Raw genomic sequence first — 26,413 nt, forward strand, 5'->3', positions numbered from 1 at the left:
GTTTATTCTCCTGCTAAAGGAGCTTACAGCAAAACCCTAGACACAGAGTACTAGCTGTGACAGTCCTCTGAAGGGCTGTTGCAATCAATCTTGACCTGCTAATGTCAGGGGGTTAAAAATATACCTGGTGGAGGATTTTTTTGGTCACTGTAGAAGAATGGCTTGGTGGCAACCCTCCAAGCCTGACCCTCTCTGCTGGAACAGGTACTGCTCACACACTGGTCAGGGCCTTTGTCCAAAAGAATGTCCTAATTTTATGGTGCGTGTGTTTTTCCTCACCATTGCCAGCTTGTCTTTAAGGACATCGCATAGGGATGGAAAGTCACTTGGGCAGCTGGGTATTTCACTGAACTAGAGCATGTGTTACCTTGTAACTTAAAATAAAAATTTAATGTTTCGTTTCTTCATTTTTAATAGCGCCAAATCCCAGGGCTGTATATAAATTGGTGGGAGATTTGCCTGAGTATTGCTTGCTGCCTTAGGCCTGTTGGTAACCCTCTTGCCTTAACCTCAACAACTGCATTGCAAATCCCCCGGTGCATCCTGCTGTCGTGCCTGCCCCTCCCCAGGGACCTGAGCTCCCTGCTAATGCTGGAGAACGTCAGGCTTATCTGTATGGAAAGGCAGGAGGATTTATCATGTGAACACGCACCTTGGATTATTTGGCCAAAAAGCTAACAACCCCGAGATTAGATATTTTTATTTTGGGCTCAGGGCCCTGTTTTGGTGTCAGTAACCTTGGCAGAATATCAGCGTGAGATAAAGCAGGGCAGAATGTTTTAGCCTAAAATGAGTATCCTCCTGGGAGCAAACACTAAAATAAACACACAGGGCAAATTACATTTCCTTCTGTTATCTGTGGTGTCAGTCTGTGTACAGAAAGGCCGTCGTGCAGCACTGCCTGCCTGTCATATGGGTTGTGCTTTGGTTAGGTTTGTGAAAGCGTGGAAACCTGCATCCCTGGCGTATGTTGTTCCTTGGATACTTTTGCCTAGCAGGATCTGTACCTCCCTGAGAATGCCTTGAAAGGGCTGCTCATTGCACGGGTAGGTAGGGCATGAGGCCACAGGCACCGTACTCCCTCAGGGATGCTGCTCCCAGCATCCATGGGGACATCCCCAAGGTTGGGGGGGGGAAGGAGAGCTGGGGGGGATGGTGAGTGATGGGTGGTGGGTGATGGAGCTAGCAGCAATGTCTGGGGCACCCGCCGTGGTGCTGCCGATGTGTGTATGTGTGTTGTCCCTGCCGCTGGGTTTGCGCAGCCCGGCTGGCTGAGTTGGCCTTGGGGGTGGCCATGGCGAGTTCTCCGTGGATCAGAAATGGAAATCTGGGTCTCCTTGCAAGAATGTACATCAAATATACTGAGCAGCAGTAAGCAGTGGGCTGCTACACTGTGATACTTTTGATTTCTCTGGTTTTCCTCCAGTCCAGTCTCTCTTTTCACATGGTGGACTTGCTGAAACTATTTGACCTTGTCGAACAGAGTGAGGGCCAAGGCCTCAGTCTAACCCTGGCAGCTCGCTGTATTTAGATCATCTCTCATCTAATGGTCATGCAGTTGTCCCCAGTGGAGATTAAAAGGGAAATGGAGATGGAAAGCATGTCAGAGTGGTCCTCTGACTCATATGTAGTCCAGTAAACCCTCAGCTGAGTAACACATACAGCTTATCCAAGAAGTTGCTGCATATACAAACCAGGGCTTATTTTTCAAGAAACACAGCTACCACATTCTTTGCTTGCCCTGATGGCTAGAAATTAGATTGAGCTCTACGGACGAATGGTGAAATGTTGGCCTGACTGAATTTACTGGCAAAGTTTTTGAGCTTCGCTGGAGCCTTTCATTTCCCTGAGAAGCAGCATGTGTTGTTTTCTAGCCTGAGAGTGCCCTCTGGTGTACACACGAGATAATAAAGATTTTCATTTATTGAATTGGCTTTACTTGGCTTCCTCCTTTTCTTAATTCTTTCCAGCCAGCGTGATTATTTGTTGAAGGCTACCAAATAGATAAATGACATAAAACACCCGGAGGTGAGCTCTGGACCTGTCACTTGTGTCTTGCCTGTTTATAAACCAACATTGCTGAGAATTTTTTTAACAATATTTACCACGTGTGGTGTATCAAGTGTCAGGTGTCCAGGTTCAGACCTCCTTCCCAAGGTCCCTGGCAGGTCCCTGAAACCAGCCCATGGCACGTCCACTGCTGGCAAGCACCTGGGGGTTTCTTAATGTGTCCACTGTGGTGTTAGTAGTTTCAAAACCTTGATTTAGCAGGGAAAACAGGCTGCGAAGCACCAGAAGAAGCATTTTATAAGTAGACAAATTATAGTCCTTTTTTCCAGAAGGATGATAGGCCATTTAGAAAAAGCAGAGGCAGTGTAAGCACGTGTTGCCATAGTTATGTGGAACTGGAAACAGAGTAAATGTGAGGCATAAATACAAAAACTGTCATAAATATAAATCTTCCCCACATGTAAAGCTGTTTCTTGGAGAGCTATGTCATCTTGTCTCTGTTGGGACATTTTGGGTTGAAAAAAAACACAAAGCACATTCAAACTTTTAAACCTTGTCGGCACAATGATGGATGTGCTGGTACAGAACAGAGATAAGCGTGTTTGGCACTCCAGCCCTGAACTTTACTCACAACAGATCAGAAAATAAGAATGATAAGATATTACAGTATCTTATCTGGCAGCTGCTGGTAGTAGGCAAAGCACCTTGCAGTGGTACAGCACTGGTGTGAAATTGTTAAGGAACAAGAGCTAGTGTGCATTATCCTCTGCACACCCTTTCTTCTCTCAGCAGGATGCCCACAGTTACTGCTGGGCCCTCTCTTGCGAGGTTATTTCATGCTGTGCTAAATCTGCCAGGAGGTGATCCAGGCTCATCAACCTACCATCTCGCTGCCCAGAGGTGAGACTCTTGTTGTTAGGATCCAGCGATCAGCCTTCAGCAGTCACCGAGGACTGTCCGTGACAGAGAAAACATGCTGGAGGTTGGGAAGGCCTGTGCTTGAGGTGGATGCTGGTCTTCAGTAGTCTGGCTATGGTGCTTTGATGTCCTTGTTGTGGATCACCTCAGTTATTTGTGATGCTGTTCTGCTGCATGGTTAAGTGATCTGTGTCCAAAGGCATCTCCAGCAGCCAGTTTTTGCTCATAATTTTCCCCCCACTCTCTACTGACCTTTCTCTTCTCCCTGTGTTTTTTTCCTTAGGTCGGAAGCTGAGAGGAAAAGCTTTTTATTTTGTCAATGGAAAGGTGTTCTGTGAAGAAGATTTCCTGGTGAGCACACAGCTGACCCTTGTGCCTTTGGCAGTGTGGCTCCCACAGAGCCATCACATCTCAGACTCCACAGGAGACTCACACCCTTTGCTGCAGCTTTGCCCGTGTTTCATGTGTTTCTAGTACGATTCCCTGGCCCTTGACATCCTCTGTTAATCCACGTACTAGACTCAGCAAGTTGGCTGGGTTTGTGATCTGGTGGCTGCCCACGTGTGGTAGTGGAAGTAGCAGAGTGAGAAGCCATGATTTTGCAGTACAGAGCTTGTACTTGAAGTTGTAGCCACTTGTGATGGCTCCTTCAAAATGGGTCTTTGTAGAAATGCCATGGAGGTAAGAGCAAGATGAATGGCTAGAGAAGATTGAGTGAATTTCCCTTTCCAGTTAGCTTTTTTTGCTTGGGCACCTTCATGGATGTCTTTCCATTGCCCTCAGTGGGTTTTGTGTGAATGTACCTGAGCATGGAGCATGGAGCAACCCCTCAGTCCTCTCTGTGGCTGGTGGAGAAACTCATGACTACCCTGATACTACAAAAATTGCAAAAAGCTGTATAGCCCCTACAGAGCTTTCACAGACTAAGACTTTGCTGAGACTTGAACAGTTTTATTTGCCCATTTACTGGGGAGGTCTAGTGATTTCTATCAGAGAGAAGTCAATTGTCTTCTTTTTCTTGCCAGTATATTCTGCACAGCCTGAAAATGGAAACATCTGGTTAAATGCATCTAAAATATTTCATTTTTCCAGTTTGTATTTCCACTATTTGGACAGGATTTGAAACATTGGACAGATTATGTGTTGTGCCTGAGGTGTACACTGCATATATGACAGTCAATTCCTTACTATTAGATCTTAGCAATAGCAACCAAAAGGTGATCTAGGCCAAACTAGAAGAGAGCTGAGACAATACCCTAATCTCAGACAAGTTTCAGTAGACCTATAACAGTGTAACCAAAGGTAGAATTTGGCTTTTCAAGCCTATAGATACAAGTGTCATGATATGAATATGTGATAAACACAAGTAAATTCATGGCTTGTAGATTCACATGGTCAAATAAACATGCAAGCCGTACTAGTAAATGCCTTATTTGCATATGCGTTTATGTTATTTACTTAGATAATTAATTGTACTTAAATTTAGGACTTGAAAGTTACAGGAACTAATACTTCTTCTGAACACTGAATATTTGGTATCTTTATAGAGTATCCTCTGGGGCCTGCCTCATCTATAGCTTCATATACTGACAAAACAATAGGAAATACAGTTTGTGTAAGGAGAACAGAAAAAGACCAAACAAATAACTCCCCACAATGCGCTGTTTATGTTCTACTAACCTTGTGAAATTTTAAGCCAATTCTTTCTTGTCCTTGCAGTATTCTGGTTTCCAGCAGTCAGCTGACAGGTGTTTCATTTGTGGTCACTTGATAATGGACATGGTAAGTGATAGTTGCATTAGGAAAAAAAAATCCCCTAGCTTTTTAGAAGAATGCATCAAAAGCAAAATATATTCATATCCAGTACTATCTGTTTTCATGTTAGTCTGCTTAGTGCGAGATTGGTGGGAGAAAGAAAATCTGCTAAGCCGTTTGTTCATCCTTGCAAGGAAGTGAAGCTGGCACCCAGCTGTGTGGTACAGAGCCCTTGCTCTTCCTGTTTTCGGTGCAAGCTGAAAAGCAGAGCCTTCAGCTCCTTCATCCCCCTTGGGGATTCCCTGGACAGTGCATTCATAATCCTGTGTGTACTTCCTGCTCAAAAGTGCAGTGGTTCTGCGGTACTTCCTTGCTTGTGGGACAACAGTACTCCCTTGCTGAGCCTGTCTTCCCTCTAGTCAAGCTGTGGGTTCCCATGTAGCTTATGAATGAAGCTACTGCCTTGTTGCTGCTTTTTGTGTGTGCTGGAAGGCACTGGACTGATATTCTGGGGAATGGGTTTGACCCAGCGTATGTGATTTGAGGCTCAGATCTGTCCAGGTCCTTGAAAACTGCTCAAAAGATCTGTGGACATCCTGCCAAAGCAGGCAATTCTCATTAACCTACAACAGGTATGTGCTCAGGGTTTGCACTGAGTGGGTCACATCTCAAAGCATCATCTGGTCCTTTTTCCAGCATCAGGCGGTATTCAGGTGTGGGTCATTCAGAGGGAGACAAATTCATAATCATGTAGTTGATGGTGTAAAACTATGGCTGAGGCAAAGAAGTGATGAATTTCTAGGTGATCAGTTCACCACACTCCATCCAAGGGTTTCTAATGCTTACCGTTAATTATCTTAGCTTGCCTGGTTACGCTAGAAAGCATTAAAATTGGAAAAGTTATTTCATATTCAGAAGTCTGATCACAAGGCTAACAGGCCATGTAATTCTACCCGTTACTTGCTGCTCCAAAGCTAACAGTGAATTACAGTTGTTGAGTTCAATACAATTACCATAGTCTGTGTTAATTAGAAAGCCAGGCTACTGAGCACAAAGCTCCTAGAAGTCTAAGAAGTTATGAAAACTAGCTAAAATATTTGTTTCAGCCTCTCATGGAGAATGTAAAGATTTATTTCCTTTTGTTGGTGTGGTATGTCTTGCTTTCTGATTATGCTAAGTAATCTTAGTGTGAGACAACAAGCAAGGACAACTGCAGGAGGCCTTGACTTCTCCTGGGAAAAGCTCTAGCTAGGAGTGGCTGCTGCTAACGAGCTCTCGAGCTCTCTTGGTTGCCCCTGACCAGAGAGAGTTGGGGCCTTTGATCCCGGTGGCCCTTGATTAGGGCGGGTCAAGCACCCTGGGAGTCAGTGCTAGGGAGAGGCCTATATAAGAGCTAGGCCTAGAGTGGAGCGAGCAGAGGCAGCAGTTTGTGCAGAAGGGCGCGCGAAGGGACCTTTGTTTCTGTTCCCTGTGGTGTACGCTTCCTCAAGTATGGTTGTGACACGCCGCAGAGCGCGTTCCCCAGTGGCTGTTGGAGTTGCTGTGTCAGAGGCTGCGACCCAGACCGACCCTCTGACAGTAGATGCAGCTCTGCAGGTCTCAGGCTGCAGGGAGTGCTTGGGACCTCTCCGGGAGGCCTGGGCTGGCAGTCAGCTCTCCTGCAGGAGGTGTGCTGCTGTTGGCGAGTTGTGTCGTCAGGTAAGGGAGTTACGGGAGGAGGTCAGTAGGCTGCGCAGCATCCGAGAAGCAGAGCAAGAGATAGACAGGGTATTCTTGGAGACTGTGCAGCTTCGGGAGTCCCAACCCCCCACAGCAGTGGAGTTGCCAGAGGGCTCTGTGCCGTGTGAAACGGTACATCATGACACCGTAGAAGAAGGCTGGAAACTGGTCACTGCTCGTGGGAGGAGAAAGGCTCCTACTCCTCCTGAAGACTTGCAGCTGAAGAACAGGTTTAGTGCCCTCCAGGATGAGGAGGAGATGGGCATGGCTGCAGGGGAAGTTAACTGGGACAACAGACCCTGTGCCTTGCTGGAACGCCCGGGAGAAGCAGCGGGTGATTGTCGTGGGGGACTCTCTGCTGCAAGGGATGGAGGCATCTATCTGCTGACCTGACCTCATGTCTAGAGAGGTTTGTGGCCTGCCAGGGGCTTGCGTGCGAGACGTCATGGAAAGACTGCCAAGGCTTGTCCATGCTTCGGACTATTACCCACTGCTGCTCTTCCATGTGGGTGCTAATGACACCAAGGGCAAACTGGAGACCATCAAGCAGGATTTCAGAGCTCTGGGGATGGTGGTCAAGGGTCTGGGAGCCCAGGTCATCTTCTCCTCAATCCTGCCAGTGAGGGGGATGGATGAGAGGAGGAGGAGACAGACTTTCCAAGTTAACGACTGGCTGCGCCGCTGGTGTTGGCAACAGGGTTTTGGTTTCTACGACCATGGGACCCTGTTTGAAGATCGACAACTGCTGGGGAGAGATGGGATCCGCCTCACTAAGCTGGGCACACGTGTCTTTGCCAACAGGTTGGCCAACCTGGTAAGGAGGGCTTTAAACTAGGAAAGACGAGGAAAGGGGAGAGTTATAGTGCCAGGGTAGTTGGCAAAAGAGAGCTCAAGTCAGGACACCTCCAGCAGGTGAATGCAGCCAGGGAAGTGCACATGGGATGTGGCTATGGAGGATCCTCTTATATCCCTCCTGGGAGACCTGCATGCTCGATCACCTCTCTGAAATGCCTGTACACCAATGCACGCAGCATGGGGAACAAACAAGAAGAGCTAGAGATCTGTGTGCGGTCGCAGGGCCATGATCTCATTGCCATTACAGAGACATGGTGGGATAGCTCGCGTGACTGGAGTGCCGTCATGGATGGCTACGTGCTTTTTAGGAAAGACAGGCCAGGCAAGCGAGGTGGCGGAGTTGCTCTTTATGTGAGAGAGCAACTGGAATGTATTGAGCTGTGCCTAGGGGTGGATGAAGAGCGAGTCGAGAGCTTATGGGTAAGGATTAAAGGGCAGGCTAGCATGGGTGACACTGTTGTGGGTGTTTACTACAGGCCACCTGATCAGGAAGAGGAAGTGGATGAGGCCTTCTACAGACAGCTGGAAGTAGCCTCACGATCCCAGGCCCTGGTTCTCATGGGGGACTTCAACCACCCTGATATCTGCTGGAAAGACAACACAGCTAGGCACAAACAGTCCTGGAGGTTCCTGCAGAGCATTGGTGACAACTTCTTGACACAGGTGGTGGAGGAGCCAACAAGGAGAGGTGTGCTGCTGGACCTCGTACTAACAAACAAAGAAGGACTGGTTGAAGATGTGAAGGTCGGGGGCAGCCTTGGCTGCAGTGACCATGAGATGGTGGAGTTCAGGATCCTGCGAGGAGGCAGCAGGGCACCAAGTAGGATCGCAATCCTGGACTTCAGGAGAGCAAACTTTGGCCTCTTCTGGGACCTACTTGGAGGAATCCCATGGGTGAAGGCCCTAGAAGGAAGGGGTGTTCAAGAGAGCTGGTTAATATTCAAACATCACCTCCTCCAGGCTCAAGAGTGGTGCATCTCTATGAGTAGGAAGTCAAGCAAAGGAGGTAGGAGACCTGCATGGATGAGCAAGGAGCTCCTGGCAAAACTCAACCAGAAGAAGGAAGTCTACAGAAAGTGGAAAGGGGGACAGGCCACTCGGGAGGAATATAGGAACGTTGTCAGAGTATGCAGGCATGCGCTGAGGAAGGCTAAGGCCTGTTTGGAATTAAATCTGGCAAGAGATGTCAAGGACAACAAGAAGGGCTTCTTCAAATACATCAGTAGCAAGAGGAAGACTAGGGAAAATGTGGGCCCTTTGCTGAACAGGGGGGTTCCCTGGTGATGAAGGATGCAGAGAAGGCAGAGTTACTGAATGCCTTCTTTGCTTCAGTCTTTACTGGTCAGGCCAGCCCTCAGGAATCCCAGACCCTGGAGACAAGGGAGAGAGTCTGGAGAAAGGAAGACTTTCCCTTGGTCAAGGAGGATCGGGTTAGAGATCACTTAAGCAAACTTGACACACACAAATCCATGGGCCCTGATGGGATGCACCCACGAGTGCTGAGGGAGCTGGCGGACGTCATTGCTAGGCCACTCTCCATCATCTTTGAAAGGTCACAGAGAACAGGAGAGGTGCCTGAGGACTGGAAGAAAGCCAGTGTCACCCCAGTCTTCAAAAAGGGCAAGAAGGAGGACCCAGGGAACTGCAGGCCAGTCAGCCTCACCTGCATCCCTGGAAAGGTGATGGAGCAGCTCATCGTGGAGGCCATCTCCAAGCATGTGGAGGACAAGAAAGTGATCAGGAGTAGTCAGCATGACTTCACCAAGGGGAAATCATGCTTAACCAATCTGATAGCCTTCTCTGATGGAATGACTGGCTGGGCAGATGAGGGGAGAGCAGTGGATGTTGTCTACTTTGACTTCAGCAAGGCTTTTGACACTGTCTCCCATAACATCCTCGTAGGTAAGCTCAGGAAGTGTGGGCTAGATGAGTGGACAGTGAGGTGGACTGAGAACTGGCTGAATGGCAGAACTCAGAGGGTTGTGATCAGTGGTGCAGAGTCTAGTTGGAGGCCTGTAGCTAGCGGTGTCCCCCAGGGGTCAGTACTGGGTCCAGTCTTGTTCAACTTCTTCATCAGTGACCTGGATGAAGGGACAGAGTGCACCCTCAGCAAGTTTGCTGATGATACAAAACTGGGAGGAGTGGCTGATACCCCAGAGGGCTGTGCTGCCATTCAGAGAGACCTGGACAGGCTGGAGAGGTGGGCAGAGAGGAACCTCATGAAGTTCAACAAAGGCAAGTGCAGGGTCCTGCACCTAGGGAGGAATAACCCCCTGCACCAGGACAGGTTGGAGGCTGACCTGCTGGAAAGCAGCTCTGCCGAGAAGGACCTGGGAGTGCTGGTGGACACCAAGTTAAGCATGAGGCAGCAATGTGCCCTTGTGGCCAAGAAGGCCAATGGTATCCTGGGGTGCATCAGGAAGAGTGTTGCCAGCAGGTCGAGGGAAGTGATTCTCCCCCTCTACTCAGCCCTGGTGAGGCCACATCTGGAGTACTGCGTCCAGTTCTGGGCTCCCCAGTACAAGAGGGATGTGGCACTACTGGAGCAAGTCCAGTGAAGGGCTACAAAGATGATTAGGGGACTGGAGCATCTCTCTTATGAGGAAAGGCTGAGAGAGCTGGGCCTGTTTAGCTTGGAGAAGAGAAGGCTGAGAGGGGATCTTACCAATGTGTACAAGTATCTGAAGGGAGGGTGTCAAGAGGATGGAGCCAGACTCTTTTCAGTGGTGCCCAGCGACAGGACGCGAGGCAACGGGCACAAACTGAAACACAGACACTTCCATCTGAACATGAGGAAAAACTTCTTCACTGTGAGGGTGACAGAGCACTGGAACAGGTTGCCCAGAGAGGTTGTGGAGTCTCCTTCTCTGGAGATATTCAAACCCCGCCTGGACGCGATCCTGTGCAACGTGCTCTAGGTGACCCTGCTTGCGCAGGGGGGTTGGGCTAGATGATCTCCAGAGGTCCCTTCCAACCTCAACCATTCTGTGATTCTGTGATTCTGAATCTCCACCTGTTGGCTTCAGAAATTATTTTCCCCCTTAAATTCTGTCACTTCTATCCTTTGTAATGCTAAATACCTTGTCTGAGACTCTGTAAATTGTTTTCTTACCATGCTAAAAATTCTGTCTTTGGAACCAGGTGTTACATATTGATTCCAGCTGCCCTTTGTGTCCCTGTTAACTCATTCTGTCGATGAGGTGCCTGAGAAAACGCACAGCACTGCTGACGACTGTGCAGCACTGTCTGATGTAATACTCTGAGTATATTATTTTCACCTTTAATGCCCATTCATGCATTCTTTTCCTGTCTCTTGGTTTATTGCAGATCCTGCAGGCTCTAGGGAAATCATATCATCCAGGCTGCTTCCGATGTGTGGTCTGCAACGAGTGTCTGGATGGCGTGCCATTCACTGTAGATGCTGAAAACAAAATCTACTGTGTCAGGGATTACCACAAGTAAGGACAAAACAACCAGCAGAGTGAATCCAATCAACAAGCCTCTAGTTTAATGTTTCAGATAATTACGATGTATGGATTAGTAAAATAGAGACAGGACTAGAAGCCGGAAGCCTGAGGATGGCACTAGACCCTAGAAATTCCTGATGTCTCTCCTTGCCATGCCATCAGCTTCCTGTATAACTATGAGGAAGTCACTTATCCCCAGGCTTCAGCTACCCCTTCTGCAAAGTGGCGATAGTGTTCACTGGTCTCACAGGGAAACTGAGATAGTCAAATAGTGCTCATAAAGCGTTCAGTGAGGTAAGAAATTAGTCCACTCTGAAGTAAAGACTGTGAATCCCTTCTGAAATCAATGCGAGTTGTTTTTGAGAAGTTGCAGGACTGAGTTTGACTTCTAAAGAGCCAAGAAGGTTATTATAAATCATTGCTGAGTACAAAGCAAAATTTTTATCCAGCTCTAAATTAAACAACTGATAAATCCACTTGAAAATCACTTGTCCTTTACACAGAAAAATAAAAGGACCGTGCTCTTAGCTGGTAGTTATGATATTAGAGCTGCATACATTTTGAGTGTCTATTTGGCTTGCTGTGCTCCTTGCCTCATTTTCTGAGCAGGCAGAACATTGAAATGTTGCTCAAGCACTCCCTGGAATTGTTCTGTATTGTGCTAAAATTTTAATTCCATTTGTGTGTCAACGTTGTTCTGAAAGGATACACGTTTCCTTGTAATTTCATTTAATATTTATCAATTATACTGTCTTATTTTTATGATATTAAAAAGACCTTAAGGAGCCTTACAGTGCCTTAGTGTTTTCTCTCAGCATGATCCTGCCTCAGTGCAGGGGAACCAGTTAATCAGTTCTTTTAATGTGTTTATTGGAGGGACAGTCCTGCTCAGTTTCTCCCCATTCTGTCTTCTAGATCATCAAGTCATTTTTGCTTAGTAACAGCCAAGAATTTTACAGTGATTTTCTTTTTCTGAGACTACTTCAATGTAAAATCTATTTTTGCCTGACTAACAATCTGTGTTAAGCGTTAGTTACGTGGGAAAAAACAGATCTTTTATAGGTTTATAGTGACAGAGCGAGCTGTTTGCAAGACTGGTGCAGGAGCCATTCGGAAAGGTTTGGGTTTATTGACCAGTAGTCAATTCTGTGTCAGTCACAGGAATATGTAAAAAGCAATTAGTCATGGATCAAATATAATATACATTTGTAAATAGAATGCTATTGCACTGATGAATTAGAAATCATCAAGGCAGCCCTGGAATCTTTTTTTTCCGGTCTGATTTCCTTAGGAAACACAAGGCCTGCAGAGTCATCTTTTGTGTGCCTCTATCTGTCCCTGTGTGTATGCCCCTGTTCCTTTATTTCTCCCCCACACTAACAACCCAGAGGACTAATTGGAGATGAATATGGTGATGTTCGATCAATCCTAAAATAAAATTGTGTTTTGGGGATGAAAAGCTTTCCTGTAGATAAGTTATTTACAGATGCAACTTTTCATCTTATCACCAAGAACATGTGAGCTTTTTCTTTAATGTTGATCTGTAACTTGCCTTCTATTTCTCATTGCTTTTCTAGAGTTTTAGCTCCAAAATGTGCAGCATGTGGACTTCCCATTCTGCCCTCTGAGGTGAGAGCCTTTTATTTCTTACTCCCTGTGGGCGGGGAGAGTTGTGTCTAAGGTCTCGTTCTCCTTCACACTTGACCCTGTGTCAAGATGTAGGTCCTTGTGGTTGAAGAGAGATGACGACTTCCTCCAGACTGCAACCATTTGGCCTAGGGTTGTACACTGTGCTGGAGGCATGACCCTTCCTTTGCTCAGTAATGCAGCTTATTCCCCCTGAGCCAGGCTACTTTTCTTCATCTTCTGCAAGATTATGCTGCTTTTAGTGTTACGTTGGAATACCTTTCCTTCATGGCAATAAAAGCTGGTGGTGCTCGTGAGTGACCTTTTGTGACCCCTCTGTAACCGACTCATTTTAATACTTGGAGGAGATGCATCTTTGGCAAAACCAATTTAAAATGCTGAGCAACTTGATGTATTGAAATTACCAAATCATTAATGAGTAATCTGGGATAGATGTGACATTTCTGATGTTAAACTGTAGAGGGTATCTGCAGTCAGTCGATGATGAAGCTTTACTGTAAAAATAACTGCAGGTGGCAGGATTTATTTGTGGTTTCCAGCCAGCAGCCCAAATGCATTTGTTCAACATTCACATTATTGCAGGAAGCAATCTACAGAGTCTGATCCTTCTGTAATCCTCTGGCTTTGTAATTTCTCTTCTGCTTGAATGCTCACAGGGGTCTGATGAGACCATTCGGGTTGTGTCTATGGACAAGGATTACCACGTGGAATGTTACCACTGCGAGGTAGGTCAGCCGCTTTCTAAGGGAATGGGCACTTAATAACCATAACTAGTGTAATTTTAGAAATGAAAGTAAATCCCCTTTTGCCCAATGACAGTAGCTGAGCAATTCAGAGCTTGCATTGTGAGATCCTTACCGCCTGTTATCAGTGCTTGAGAAATTTCCAGTTTGAGGACAAAAGTTTTTCCAGAGTGTGTCTAAACTGTGATTTCATTTGCTGTCCATAACGTTATGGGCAAAGAATTAATTACTGCTTTTAAAACTTGGCAATTTATTTGTTAATGAAGGAAATGTAGTGAATTGGTAGGATTCTATTGCTGCTTTTTAGAAACCTTGAGCTCCAGATCACATTAATGTATCTGATTTCCAAGTCAGATTGTTCAAAAATGCTAAGGTAATGACTGATCCTATCCGGTGTAAGTTTCCTCACGCTCATGGAAATTTATGTGTGGGCAGGAGGAGGGGGGGTTGTGTCTGCTGAGAAAATCCCAAGAAATGCCAGCTTTTAAACCTTCAGTTGGTCTCTACGCAGGGTTTTCCAGAGAGCCTTCATATTTCTGCCCTGTGAGTTAAAATAAATAGATGTCTTCCATCACTGCGCTCACAGTGCAGTGGAAGGAGGCCCTGACTCAGCAGGCCAGTTTCACATCAGTACAGCTGCAATTAATTTAATGTGAAGTGATGAATTCTACCTGAAAGTAAAAGAAAACATGAACACGTTTAAAATACACAGGGATGCAACTCACTGTGAGATAAAACTTACTAATTAAAACTACTTAAAACAAATTCATACAAGGCAGCCCTTCAAAATGCCTATGGCAGATGCTTTCCTTCTCAGGACAAGTACAAGTACTCAGGACTTACTAGGAAAGAGCTGTTGGCTAGGTGTCTTCTCTCCTTGTCACAGAATCATCCTCCTGGGAACCAGACCTCAGCTGACACTGAAAGGTAAAGCCATATTCTAATAATTTGCATGGCTTCTCTTTGCAGGACTGTGGGATGGAACTCAATGACGAAGACGGGCATCGCTGCTACCCGCTAGATGAACATTTGCTATGTCACTCCTGTCATCTGAAACACATAGAGAACGGCACAACCCCAGCAGCTGTGTACCAGCATCACTACTAGCCAGCGTGGCCGATTTCTGAAAGCCTGGACAGAAGACCTGTTACATGATCTCCCTCTCCCCACCCTCAGTTGATTTCTTGTGCGTGTTTTTCTCCAATCAACGGTTTTCCTGTAAAAGGATAGAGGAGATTTTTTACTTGGATTCCCAGAGTATGGTGCTTGTGAGTTCCAGCTGTATCAAACTATGTCTACTTGACCAAGAATGTGGCATGTTATCCAAACTGATCAGTTTACTTTTATGTGCCTTTCTCTGCTCTCTGGAGGTTCCTTTGGGCTCATTTTGAAAGACTCTTCAGTAAAAGCACAATTTGCTATCATGTCTATGAACTCAGATCATGCTATGCACAATTAAAAAGCCAGAGGCTAGCCTGCCTGCCTGCTGGGAATGTTCCTTCAGTCTACTAAGTGTTTTCCGACAAGCATGTTTCATCAGATTCCCCCAAGGATATCAACTTATTAATACCAATTCTTAGGCAGTCTCTCTCTCTCTTTTTAATTCTTTAGGAAAAGAAAAGAAAGAGCTCTGTTCAAAATAGCCTGCTCAGACCTTCCGGTTAATTCCCAGAACTCTGATACCAGTCTGGCTTTAAAAGGCACCAACTCTCCAAGCACAAACCAGGCATGCTGACTGGCAGCTGGAGGCTGACATCCCATTTCAAACAGAACAAAAAACTGGAACAAGCTAGCCTAAGCTACCGTGGTGATGTTGGGCCTGGGCTTGTGCATCAGCATGATATGCGGGGGCCAGTCTGCTCTATTGGAGTCTGAATAGCGGATTATATTTGGAAAGGCCTGGTTGCTGGAAGAGTGAACACTGGGGAAATCCATTCCTGTTGTTGCTTGCAGAAATCACTTTGGAAAAAAGCTCTCTGCACACAGACATTTGCCTGAGCTTTTCCCAGTTTATCCCCACAACTAAGTCCCCAGCCTGGCCGCTCCTTTCCAGAGTGTTTACCCAGCACAAAGCCATTTTGTAACGGTGCTTATTTAGAGTTCTGGGAACAAACTTGAGATTGTGATGAAGGCTTTGTTATACAGGGATTTAGAGCCCAGCTCCACAACCTGTACTCAAATGAGTCCAGTCATTGGTATAAACAGATTTGCTCACATGAACAATAACAGCTTATCTGAGCAAAGGGTTGGGGAGTTTGGCCCTTATTTTCTATTCTGTTGAGGAAAGCAGAAAGGCAGATTATTTCCCAGTTTGAACCCCCTTGCTTTATAGTCGGAGAAATCTGCTCCCCCAGTATGTGTTACATATACGGTAGATGTACCTGCAGTCCTTGTTCTGTATCAGTGCTATGCAGACCCTCATATACAGGTACCAAGTTTTTGTTTAAGAAAAAGTTCTTATTTTAAAGTCTCAGATGCAATATGAGGTCTTATCTGCCCTTTTCAGCACGTATTTTGTGGAAAACTAGTTAAATGCTCTTGTGTCCATGCTAAAAATTTCAATTCAGTTCTGATGGATAGTGGACTGAGTAACGTTCCTGAAGATCCTTTTAGTGAGGAAACTACAGTAAATTAGTTGAGCAGTGGCATTTACACACCAGAAATGAGCATAAGCTGAGTACCCACCATGGTTCAACCAAACGTCTTTCCCTGTAGTATGAATGTAGCTGGGGAGATGATTGAACTTCATACCACGTAGTCAATTCCATCTCATATACTCGCATAGAGCACCTTTAATTCTCAAAGCAGTCCTTCAGGGCTGAATGGTAGACTTGTGATGTTATTTACTGTGAAGTGGTAAAGTCTGGCCCACACTTGAAGACTAATATGGGTAGTACTTCTCTATACTCCCTCTCTCTCTTTTTTTCCACTCAGCATTGCCATTGCAGGACAGAAAGGGCCCCGTCTTGCAAAGCATGCCCTGTGAGTTGCTTCATCCTCTCTCAGCTGGAGCAGGGCCCGGACTCGGCCTTGTTTTTTACATCTGTTATGATAAGGCATTTTGACCCAATAAGCAGTAGCTTGCCTTTTCCTTGCCAAACTAATGGCATTTCCAGCCACCTCAGCAAACCTTTTGCCTTCTCCTTACTGCAAGTGCAAGGTGCTACAAGCAGCCTGTCTCTTGTGACGCTAATAAATGTCACGGCTCTCTGTTTTGTGTGGGGCGAGTTGCTATGCTAAGACTTGAACAGAGGCACAAGCATCTGCTTTAGAATGGATGGGGGACAGTGGCCTGCTAGCAGCCTTCTGCATGTCTGTGTCAGCTTGTTGTGACTGAAATGCAAACACCCTGCTTTGGCCTAAAACTGCTCAGGACTCCCAAGTTCAGTGGTTTTGGTGTGCAGTTTGGTCAGGTCAGCAGATGATCTAGTCTGCTGCCCCCTCCATCTGTGAGCACCTCTGCCCCTGTTTCTGCCGCTTTTTGGGATGGCGACGCTGGCACGAGGCCAGATGGCGTTACTGAAGGGCAAACAGGCAAGAGCGTTGACTTTGGTGTAGCTTGGCTCTGAAATGCTGCTTCTGCATGTGACTTGCAACCCCGCAAAACACTACTGAGGATCAGGAGTTAGCAGTCACATGGAGGGGAATATCCCTCTGCAGTATACATGGCTCTGAGGCACATGTAACTATGGAGGGTTTTACTCATGACTTCAGAGGAGGTAGAATTCACCCAAATGTGTGAGCTCCCTATAGCCTTTAATTGGGCCTCCATATGATGAATAGCAAAAGGACGGGACCTGACATAGCATATAATGGGTGCTATATCTAGGCAGCATGAATCAGGTGCAACAAGATACACAGGGCCGATTGTGCAAGGTGCTGAGTGCGCTCATCTCAGCATGACACCTGAGTGAGGACCTAGCGCTTGTCTCCTGCGTCTGCAGCTAGGCCCAGGAGGGGTTTAAGACCTGACTGTGATCTTAGGACTGTCTCAAGGTGCTGAGGTGGGAAATAACGCCAGCTGAATGTTACCTAGTAAATAATTCAGCTAATCCTTGGTAGATGGTTCCTCCCTGAACTTTCTTTGGCAGCAAAGACAACGCATGAGTATGATATGAAAGTGGCTTCTGGAAGCGAGCTTGAAACACCAGTCTTGGTGGGTTGTTCTGTCCTTGAAAGGTTGGCTACTACATGGCTAAAGCTTTTGCTAGCTCTTTGAGAGCACCCTGTATGCACATGTGTTCTGGCCTTCATTTGGGGAATACTGGAAAACACTAACAGGACTGATGCTCTTTTAAACAAGATGATCTCCATTGCTTTAGGGCAATGTCTAATGTAGGAGCAACAACAGGGCTAAAAGAGAAATGCTCTTACAAGAAGTGTACTCATAATAGTTTATGAATGCGCATGGAAAACTTTCCAGTGACATCCAAGTACAGCACTGCTTAATCTCTAGATACCAGCTTTTAACATTGGGGGTTTAGACTACTGTTTCACTCTTACAGACTCCCCCCACCCAAATAAGCAGGAAAGAAAGGGGAGAGGGAGGCTGAGCTTTTTCCTTTGTGGAAAGCCTCAACTAGCCAGTTTGCTCAGAGCTGTCTTGCAGGAGACTCCTTTGAATCAATGGAAAGTGTGGCCTCTGTTTTCACACGGTGTCTTATTACTCCTATCAGCCAAACTGTATTCCTCAGCACTGAGGAAATGAAGGGCTGTCCTACTTTCAGTTTTGATGTCCTGGATAAATTATTAAGGCAGTGCAAATGCTCTCCTTTCGGTATATTTACTAAGAGCTGGAAATGACAGTGTGGAGCTCTTGAAAATGGAGTGTTTGAGTTCATCATTTTTAAGCTAAAGCATATACTGCTTTGCTCACCTATGCGTCACCTTGCCTGTGTGTTTTAACTTGTACAGCTTTTATCTTTGGGAGTTTGAATTAATTTAAGCTCATTATTCCTGTCCTTTGCAGACAGGTGGCTCCTCATCTGCTTTAATATCTGATGTCTGTTTTCTATCCCTAACTGACTTATTCCCTTACAAATGTGGAGGTGACTGTGAAGGGGAACGTGCAAGGCTGTGAGTGAGCCCGCTCCCACTTCTCAGCGCTGTGAAGTGTCAAGCCAGAGCCAGCCCTTCTCATGTTCAGCTTCAGAGACTGCTGGGGTTTCTGCCATGCTCATTTTGGCCAGAGAGTAAGATGAAGGCTTAACTGGGCAATTCCGAACAGTTCCAGTTTAAAGCTGCTTCTACAGAAGAACTTCAGGAAATGTGTGTCAAATTCTGCCCATCACCTACCTTATACAGGTTGCTTTCTGCTATTCACATGAACCTTGTTGTCTTTTATTTATTGAGATATGAAAAACTGTCAGCTGCTCTGAAAAGTTAGTCTAGTCTTTAATTCCTAAACCAGCTTGCTCTTTTGAGTTGTTTTAGGGTAAGGGATGCTTGGAAGTCCCACTGTGGTGGTAATTAGTAACTCATGTGCAAATAGTTACTGAAATGAGTTCCCTGAAGCTTGCTTTCAGGAACCAGAGTTTAATAGATTTTTGGCTCAGATCATGATATAAAATTTCTGTTGCTTAGAATATGGGAGCTCATTTAAATAGGGGTTTTTGCTTTAAAAGCCAGAAGAAAAACTCCAGCTATACGAGAAGCAGATTTTTTTGTGTATTTTCAAGTATACAAAGTGGCTGGGGTCACAACATTTTCACAAAACTGCTTTGATGTTAAACACAGTAGCTTCTTAAAACACCTAGGGGAGGAGTGTTTGATGAGCCAAGGGTCTTACAGCTCTTCAGTTTCTAAGTCATTTGGGGGGGTTTTAAATGTTTTCCCAGTCTTTCAGTGTTTAAATGATTTTTGCCAGTATTTTTTTACAAAGTGAATAGCTCCTGGGTCTGGAAACTCTGGAGTTACATCAGCAGTCAGGTTTGTTATGGCAGACTTGAAAGGGAGAAGCTAAACTGGTAAGGGTTAGGTTAGCTGTTTGAAAGAAAGGAGTCTCTTTGGCTGTCAAGAGAAGAGAGTAAATATTTTCCTGTCCTTTTTTCTTGTGCTGATTTTAGCACCAGGCAAATATTTGGCATCAGCATTCAATCAATTTCAGTATTTACTGTCTTTTGGGTCTGTTTCTAATAGCTGGTGAGACCTCTGCCTCTCCCTCCTATGAGTTTCCAGCCCTGGGGGAGAATTGGAGGCTCTTTCTTCTTAATTTAACAAATTTAGTCCCTGTTTTGCACTTCAGCACTTCCCTGGAAATTTTGTCACTTTATTATTTCAGCAACAGCAAAACTGGGTCCTTGCTTAAAGAAAAATTACACGTACATCTTTGCTTGAACATGTTGACTCGATCTTTGAAATTACCTGAATAACAGCCCGTTCTTGGTCAATTTAGCAGCAGTTCTGCACTCTGGGATTGCTCCTCTTGCTAAGAAAATCACATGCAGGACTCTCTGCGTTTCACTTCAAGTGCATGAGCAGCCCCATTGAAGCCAATCAAGCCGTGCACATAGATGAAAGTAAATATGTGCGCAAGTCAGCGCTGGATCAAGGTCGGAGCTGGTTTTATTACAGACAAGATATACGTGGGGATAAATCTGCTGCAGTGTAATAGTTACTGTGAAATCATCACTAAAACGGACTGATGACTTTTTGTTCAATAAACACTTATGTGTTAAAACAGTGGGGGCACTTAGGGAAAGAATGATATGATTTAAAAAATACAGTGATTTTAGGGCAAAGAGAGGAAGGAGGTGATTGTAGATGTGTGACACATGCTGCGTGCGGCTGAGCTGCCTTCTCTGCCACTGAGATGCTACTGTGCTGACATGAAGTCGTTTTAGATGCGTTTTGTGAATGAAAGTGAGAAAAAGTCACCCCTGGCTGACAGTGGTCTGGCTTTGTGGCTCTGAAATCTCTCTGAAGTGAGCACCCATGGCCTGGGAAGAGATGTGGTCAAATACATGTCCCTTCCTCCTTTTCTTCTAAGACCGAGTCACTGAGAGAAGACCAGAGGGATTTTGCTTCTCTCATTACAGAGCATCTTGTACATTCATTTTTCTTTTCTGTTCCTGCATCCTGCTAATCGTCAGTTCTAGCTATACAGTGGTATTACGTGTACTTAATGAAGCCAATAGGGCAGGCTTCTTGTGGTGACCGGTGAGACCCATCCCAGAGCCGCTCACTGTGTTCAAAGAGAAGCAAATTCAGGGTTCCTCAGCGATAAAACCCCTCGCCCTGCTTTCTTACAGGGCAGCCAGAAGTTTGCGTTGGCCTGCTAAGGCGTGACGAGAGATGGGAAGAAATTACACCCCTGTGAATAAGTGTGAGGTAGAGTCATGTGAAGGCAGATGATAGGGATGCCCTGCAGCCCTGGTGTTGCTCGCAGTCCCAGTGCCCTGGTGAATGGATAACCAGGCTGCGGTTTGCAGACAGTGACAACGCTGACCCTTGTCCCCAGCGCAGCAGGTCTGCGCTATGCGGTCACGCGGGGGCTCAGGCACGCACGAACCTGCAAGCTGTGGCTTTCTGCGTCCGGAAAGCACACCCAGAGCCGACTAACAATACTCAATGGTACTAATTTTTATTTGTTGTTTCCTTAAGAACTCGACTCTGGAAAAGAGTATTTTAGAATTTCTGCTGGTGTAACTAACCATAGCCACATGTGAATACAACCCTCTTTTCTCCTGTGTTCTTAAATATTTATAAAGAATGACAGCCTGTAGCGATGGCAATGCACCTGGCCTGCTGTGATTTCTGTGATTAAAGACAATACAGTAAAGCGGTTCTGAGTGTAAAGTCTTTCCTCAAGTGATGATGACTACCTCAGTCGTCTCCGGTGTCCTTACCACCCTCGGGGGACAGCCTTCCCGGAGGAGCAGGCAAGCCACGAGCAGCAGTGCCGGCTCCTTGGACCCACTGCGGAGGGCCCTGGGGCAGGTCCCGCTGCAGAGCAGTGACATGGGCAGGGGGACGATGCTGTATGGGGGCATTTTCTGGGCAATGCTGGTGGGAAAGGCTGAGCAGCACCACAGCAGCATGAAGCACAGAGCTGTCAGCTCAAATAAAGCAAAAAACCTCTCTATAGGATTACCTTTAATTACACTTTAGAGCTGCCCCTCCCCGTTCAGGTCAAAAATTTTTTTGAAGCCCTGCCCTGAAGCATTTGCAAAATCGCCATACCTTTCGTTGTGCAAAGCTGGCTGCAAGCGCAAGCACTGCCATACTGAACCCCCAGCCGGTTTGCCTCATCCAGCATCCGCCCCACGAGGGCGGTTAGCCCTTGAATCTTCGGCAGAGGATAGAAATAGCTGCTCGGTTCCCACTGCTCTGGTCCTAGCTCGGTGGGGACAAACAGGGAAGGGGTGAAGGGTAATGAGCATCTTTTTTTCCTCCCTGCATCCTAGATCTATGGAGCAAACTGGAGCAAGCCAAAGGCATGGGGTGACAGAGGCCAGCACTCCTCTTCCCAGGCAGCCAAGCTCACGGCAGGATGATGTCAAGGACACAATAAACTGCAAGAAACGGGGAAATATATATAGAGAGAGACCTGGGCTTGCAGAGGGATGGGCTGTGTTGATGCCATGTCTGGGCACACCAGTGGTATCCCAGAAAGGGCAGCGAGGCAGGAAAGGGGACCTGGGAAGGGGCTGCTCCCACCCCTCAGCACCTGCCTGGCCAGGCTGAGGATGGGAGTGGGCTGGGGGCAGCAGTGGGGTGCCAGGGCCGCTTGGGCACAGATAGAGACGAGCCCCCCTGCGGCAGCCCCTTCCCTGGGTGCTTGGGGCTGCTGAGAACAGTGCGCGTCATGGCGTGGCAGGCGAACCCGGGGAAAATTTGGGGCAGTTGGGGCTAGTCCTTGAATCCGTCCCTCCCATGAAATTCTGTGACTGTCACCAGCAGAAACCCCCAAAGTACCCCAGAGTACCACAAAGCTGGGGTGCAGTGGGAGAAGAGCGCAAGCTCGTGCAGTCCTGAGCAAACACGGAGATCAGAGGGGCTTCTTGAGGCTTTTGCATTTGGCACCCTGGCAGACCTCCCTCGTGGGGGAGGCTGGTGCAGAGGGCATGGTGGCAAGGTGGCGTTTGTGCACGAAAATGGTGTGGAAGGTGCTGTCAGCTCTGGGGGGACGCTGGAGGAGATACAGGGAACACTATTCATTCGGACTCTGGAAAGGGGATAAGCAAGAGGGGAAACTGAGAAAAATGGAAGTGAGCAGCCGAGCCAGCCAGGAGTCGAACCTAGAATCTTCTGATCCGTAGTCAGACGCGTTATCCATTGCGCCACTGGCCCTGCTCCGCAACACTTTGTTTTCTCGCACCCTCTTTACTGTCTCTCTCCGCCCGCAGCGCACTGGTGTGGGGGTGGAGCTAGAGGCGGGGCCAACGGAGGGCAGCCAATCCAACGCCCGCTCGAACCTCTCCGCCAACACGCCTACCCAGCCATTCCTTTGGGGGCGGGGTTTAGCAGTAGTTTCCCCCCCCCCCGCCTCCGCTCTGGCCAATCACCTTCGGCTTCGTTTGAAATCCCCTCCCCTCTCGGTCCGGGTTGCGCGTCACCGTTCCGCCGTGCCGTCGTGCCCCGCGGCGCCGTGGGGGCGGGGTCCGAGCGCGGGCGCCCAACCAATGGCGGAGCTGGCAAGTCAGCCCAGGCGCTTCCCCCTCCTCCATAGGCGATGCCCGGCCTTCTCGCGACCGCTCGCGCTTAATGTGCTTGAGTAGTTTTGTCCCGTGCAGGGAGCCGTCCCTCAAGGCCGGGGGGACGCGTCAGTCTGGCAGGGAGGGAGCGGCAGGGTCAGAGGGGGCGAGAGAAACGCGGAGCGGCGCCGGCAACGGCTGGAGGTAGCCGGAGGGGGACGGATGGCGGCGGCAGCAGCGGCGGCGGCGGCAGCGGCGGCCTACGCGAGCCTCAAGCTGTGAGTGACCTGCTGAGGAGGGGGGTGGGGCGCGGCGCGGCTCTGTCACCTGCCGTTACCGGCCCTGCTTGAGGGGAGGCGGCGGCCGTTGAAGCGGCGCGTCTCGCGCCGCCCCTCCCCCCCCCCCCCGCCGGAGCCCCTCGGGGTCCCGCCGCGATGCGCGGAGCGTGGAGCCGCCCGGGCGGCCGCGGCTCGCCGCCGCTTGCCGGTGTTTCCCCGGCGAACCGCTCCGTCCCCGCCGGGCTGTCGAGGGGGCTGCGCGGGGCTGCGCCGCCTCGCCTCGCTCCCCGCTTCCCGGGTCAGCGCGGAGGGCTGGGCCGGAGCAGCTGCGTGCGCCAGCCCGGGGGCGAGAGGGAGGAGGACTTTGGCTCCGGGTGCCGTGGATGCAGTTCCGATCGCTTCTGGTCTTTCTTCTTATGCCGTAGGTCTAGCTAGAATTGCTTCTAGTTGTTGCTGTGTCTGCCTCTCTTTCCCATTTGCATATACAAAAGGACTAATGGGCGCAGTTCTTCTGCGGTGCCTGCCTTGTCCTGGTAGGAGAGTTGTGTTGCTGAATGATTGGCTTCTCTGCCCTCAAAATTTTGATGTAACTGCTGTGTCTGTAAAGAGGAAGTGGTGCATGGGGGGGGGGCAACCCCTAGGCTATGTTCTGGGTTTTTATAACTAACTTTCTTAGAAAATCGAGTAGTGTGATGCTTAGAGTAAAGCTTTGAAAATTGCTTTGTATGTTGCAATGCTACTTGCCAGCAGAAGGTTTTTAAGGATACTTGCCTATCAGTGTTTTGTAGTAATTTTGATGCCAGTTAATCAGAATTTCATCAACATAAATACCCGTTGGGACTCTCTTGCATAGTGCCTAGCATGACTCTTCCATAAACTCTTCTAACCTCCTGGTGTATCTTTTTTCATAAAAACAAAGGTTTTAGGAGAGAACTCAACTCTTTGAACTTGCATATCCCAGATATTGCTTGGTGCTTTTTATACTGCAAAAGAAATTACATAACCAACACAATACTAGGTTAAAACTGAAAAGACGTTTCCCTTACAAGCCCTCACACTGGATGGTTCAAACTCCTGAAAAAGTTACTCTGAGCATGAAACTCTTCAAGTTGTTCATGGTTATTCTAAGCCAAAGGTGAAATGTCCTTGTGTGTCCTAAAGGTGTCCCTGTGCTTTTCACCCCCAAATAGTAGCATGAAACTCTGTAATTGACTTACTGATGCCATTTGGAGCCATCAGTATCGGAGAGTGGTTTTTAAGCCTGATTTGACTGTCACTAGTGCTGTGTTAAATGTAATTTGACACTCGTTTTTGGATTCAGAGCAAACACATCGATTTCTCTTTAGATATCTGTATAAACAGTTTGTCATAATGCTGTTATCTGTTTAACAATCACTGGGCTTCTTTCCTTATTTTGATTAGCAGCTATGAAAGGGTATACAGACATTATTACAGACATAATTAAGTATTACTGAAGGCTAAGGTAGTCAGTGATGGTTGAGAGATTCTTGCTTATTTGGCAGAAAGCTTTTTTCTTTCTTGTCACTTAAACCGTATCTGTCTTTCTTTAAGCTGAACTTGTGATCTTTTTGCCTGCAGAAAGGAGAAAAGGTGAGTTGTGAGAGTGCAGAGGTTGTGTGACTTGTAGTAAGCAGTATGCAGTCCTTCTTACAGAGAATTCTTTTTTGCTTTTACCAAAAAAAAAAAAAAAAACAAAAACTTTCCTTTAGATACAGGGTAGTAAAGAATTGTCTCAGTTAAACTTTAATCTTAACTAAAAAGGAGGCTTTGACCTTTCTAGAACAAGGCTGTGTTAAGAAAAATTTAATGTGAAGTTCTTTTATAAACTTGAAAATAGAGTTATTTTCTGTTCTGACAGTTTTATTTTTCTGTTACTGCAAAAAGCTGTGGTAGTGCCTGCAGACTTCCTACCAAACACTTTAAAAGATAGGACCATAACTTGGTTGATGAGTTAAACTTACTAGCTTGGCAAGGTCAAGGCAGAATGGTCTTTCGAGAAATCTAGGCCGCACTTCAATTCAGAGTTTTAGTGGTAATAGTTCTTGTTTTGTTTTAACTGATTTCTTCTTCTCAGCTATGAAAAGCCCAGATTTTTAACTGTGCCTGTTCTAGGTGGTCCAGTGGTCCTGTATAGAGCTTCACGGATTTTAGTGTGCTCTCCAGGATCTCATTTTGTATCTAATTGTAGGTTCTAGCTTTAAATGCAAACATCTTGCTGTGTCTCATGTTATCAAAAATAGCGATGCAAAACCTTTGTATTTTGACTACAGTGTCATCAGTCAGGCTCAAATGATACCAATAAAAATACTAGTGTCTAGCATCTATGCTACCATTGTAACTACTTGAGTTATACCAACATTGGAGGAAAATTATTAACCTGAAAACTGCTATGCTTAGTTGTGTCATCTAGGTCACTGCTGTACTTTCTTTCTGAAGCTACCTGAGAAAGTTAACTAATTGTAAAATTAATGTCACTATTGCAAATAGTTAATGAGCTAGTGGATGGTAGTGAAGTTAACCAATCCAATTAATCGGTAAAAATTGATTGTCAAAGCTGTCTGCAGAATAGAGAGAAACTTGGCTGTTGTTTTTGCTCACTAGAAATTATTTTTATTTCTTACTTGGGTGCAGAAGACCTTATCTTGCTGATACCATAGCCTTCTGACTATCATGTGGGCCTCTGACACTAGCTGTGTTTCAAATTTAACTCCTATCTCCTATTGTTACGCTTACACATTCTGAGAAAGTACAGATCAGTCATTAGTAGCTACTAAATGTAAACACACTGCCTTCCAGCTGTCTGTAATTGGGGGTCAGTATAAAAGTGTGCAATATACATATATATACACACACACACACCCCAAGTTCTCAGGGTTTGGGCAATATTTCTAGAAAGACCCCCAATGCATCTCTTTTCTGCTTAATCTAAGTGCCTGCCATGATGAAGTCAGGCCCTTTGGCTGAAGAGGGCATAATTTATGCAGTAAATCATTTGCCATCTTAGTGAAATGTAACTGGAAATACTTATTAATAAGGTATGCCTTTCATGATTTTTTTTTCAAATGATATTTCCATTAGGATTTTTATTTTAGTTAACCTGGGATTATAATCCCTTTTTCCTCCCTACAATAACTATTACTTCATGGGAAATATTCCAGTTCCTTGAGCTCTTTCAGCTCAAGGAGTAATATTTATTGCAGATGTAAAATTAGAACACCTGCTCACCTAGAAAATCTGGAATCTCTGGAGCGTTGAAACTCGGTGTTAGCACTGTTACTTAACACACAGTTGGGGCTGTGTACATATACTAACATCTTTCCTATATCTCACTCCAGACCACTTTGGTATCTTGAGTTCAGCAAATA

General features: G+C 46.5%; 2 protein-coding genes and 1 non-coding gene across 6 annotated transcripts in view; 2 read left to right on the top strand and 1 right to left on the bottom strand.

Moving 5' to 3' along the window:
* Positions 1-20,894, top strand: part of LIMD1 (LIM domain containing 1) — a 46,484-nt gene extending 25,590 nt beyond the window's left edge. Inside the window, exons 3-8 of the mRNA XM_067291372.1 lie at positions 3,212-3,279; positions 4,648-4,710; positions 10,585-10,715; positions 12,302-12,353; positions 13,028-13,096; positions 14,084-20,894. Of these exons, the coding sequence (XP_067147473.1) occupies positions 3,212-3,279; positions 4,648-4,710; positions 10,585-10,715; positions 12,302-12,353; positions 13,028-13,096; positions 14,084-14,221 (521 nt within the window). The 3' untranslated portion in view covers positions 14,222-20,894. The remainder of the gene's footprint in view (positions 1-3,211; positions 3,280-4,647; positions 4,711-10,584; positions 10,716-12,301; positions 12,354-13,027; positions 13,097-14,083) is intronic.
* A 1,438-nt stretch (positions 20,895-22,332) lies between these two features.
* Positions 22,333-22,405, bottom strand: TRNAR-ACG (transfer RNA arginine (anticodon ACG)). The gene has a single exon. It is a non-coding gene; the product is annotated as a tRNA-Arg (tRNA).
* Positions 22,406-22,855: 450 nt separating this feature from the next.
* Positions 22,856-26,413, top strand: part of SACM1L (SAC1 like phosphatidylinositide phosphatase) — a 33,062-nt gene continuing 29,504 nt past the window's right edge. For 3 of the 4 annotated variants that reach the window (XR_010883453.1, XM_067291374.1, XM_067291375.1), the window contains exon 1: positions 22,891-23,027. Coding sequence is in view for 3 of the 4 variants with exons in the window: in XM_067291374.1 (XP_067147475.1) it covers positions 22,972-23,027 (56 nt within the window). In the remaining variant the exon portion in view is untranslated. Of the gene's footprint in view, positions 23,028-26,413 lie in introns of all 4 variants that reach the window. The other variant, XM_067291376.1, reaches the window with a different exon arrangement.

The sequence above is a fragment of the Apteryx mantelli genome, chromosome 2, assembly GCF_036417845.1.
Source record: "Apteryx mantelli isolate bAptMan1 chromosome 2, bAptMan1.hap1, whole genome shotgun sequence".
NCBI lineage: Eukaryota > Metazoa > Chordata > Aves > Apterygiformes > Apterygidae > Apteryx > Apteryx mantelli.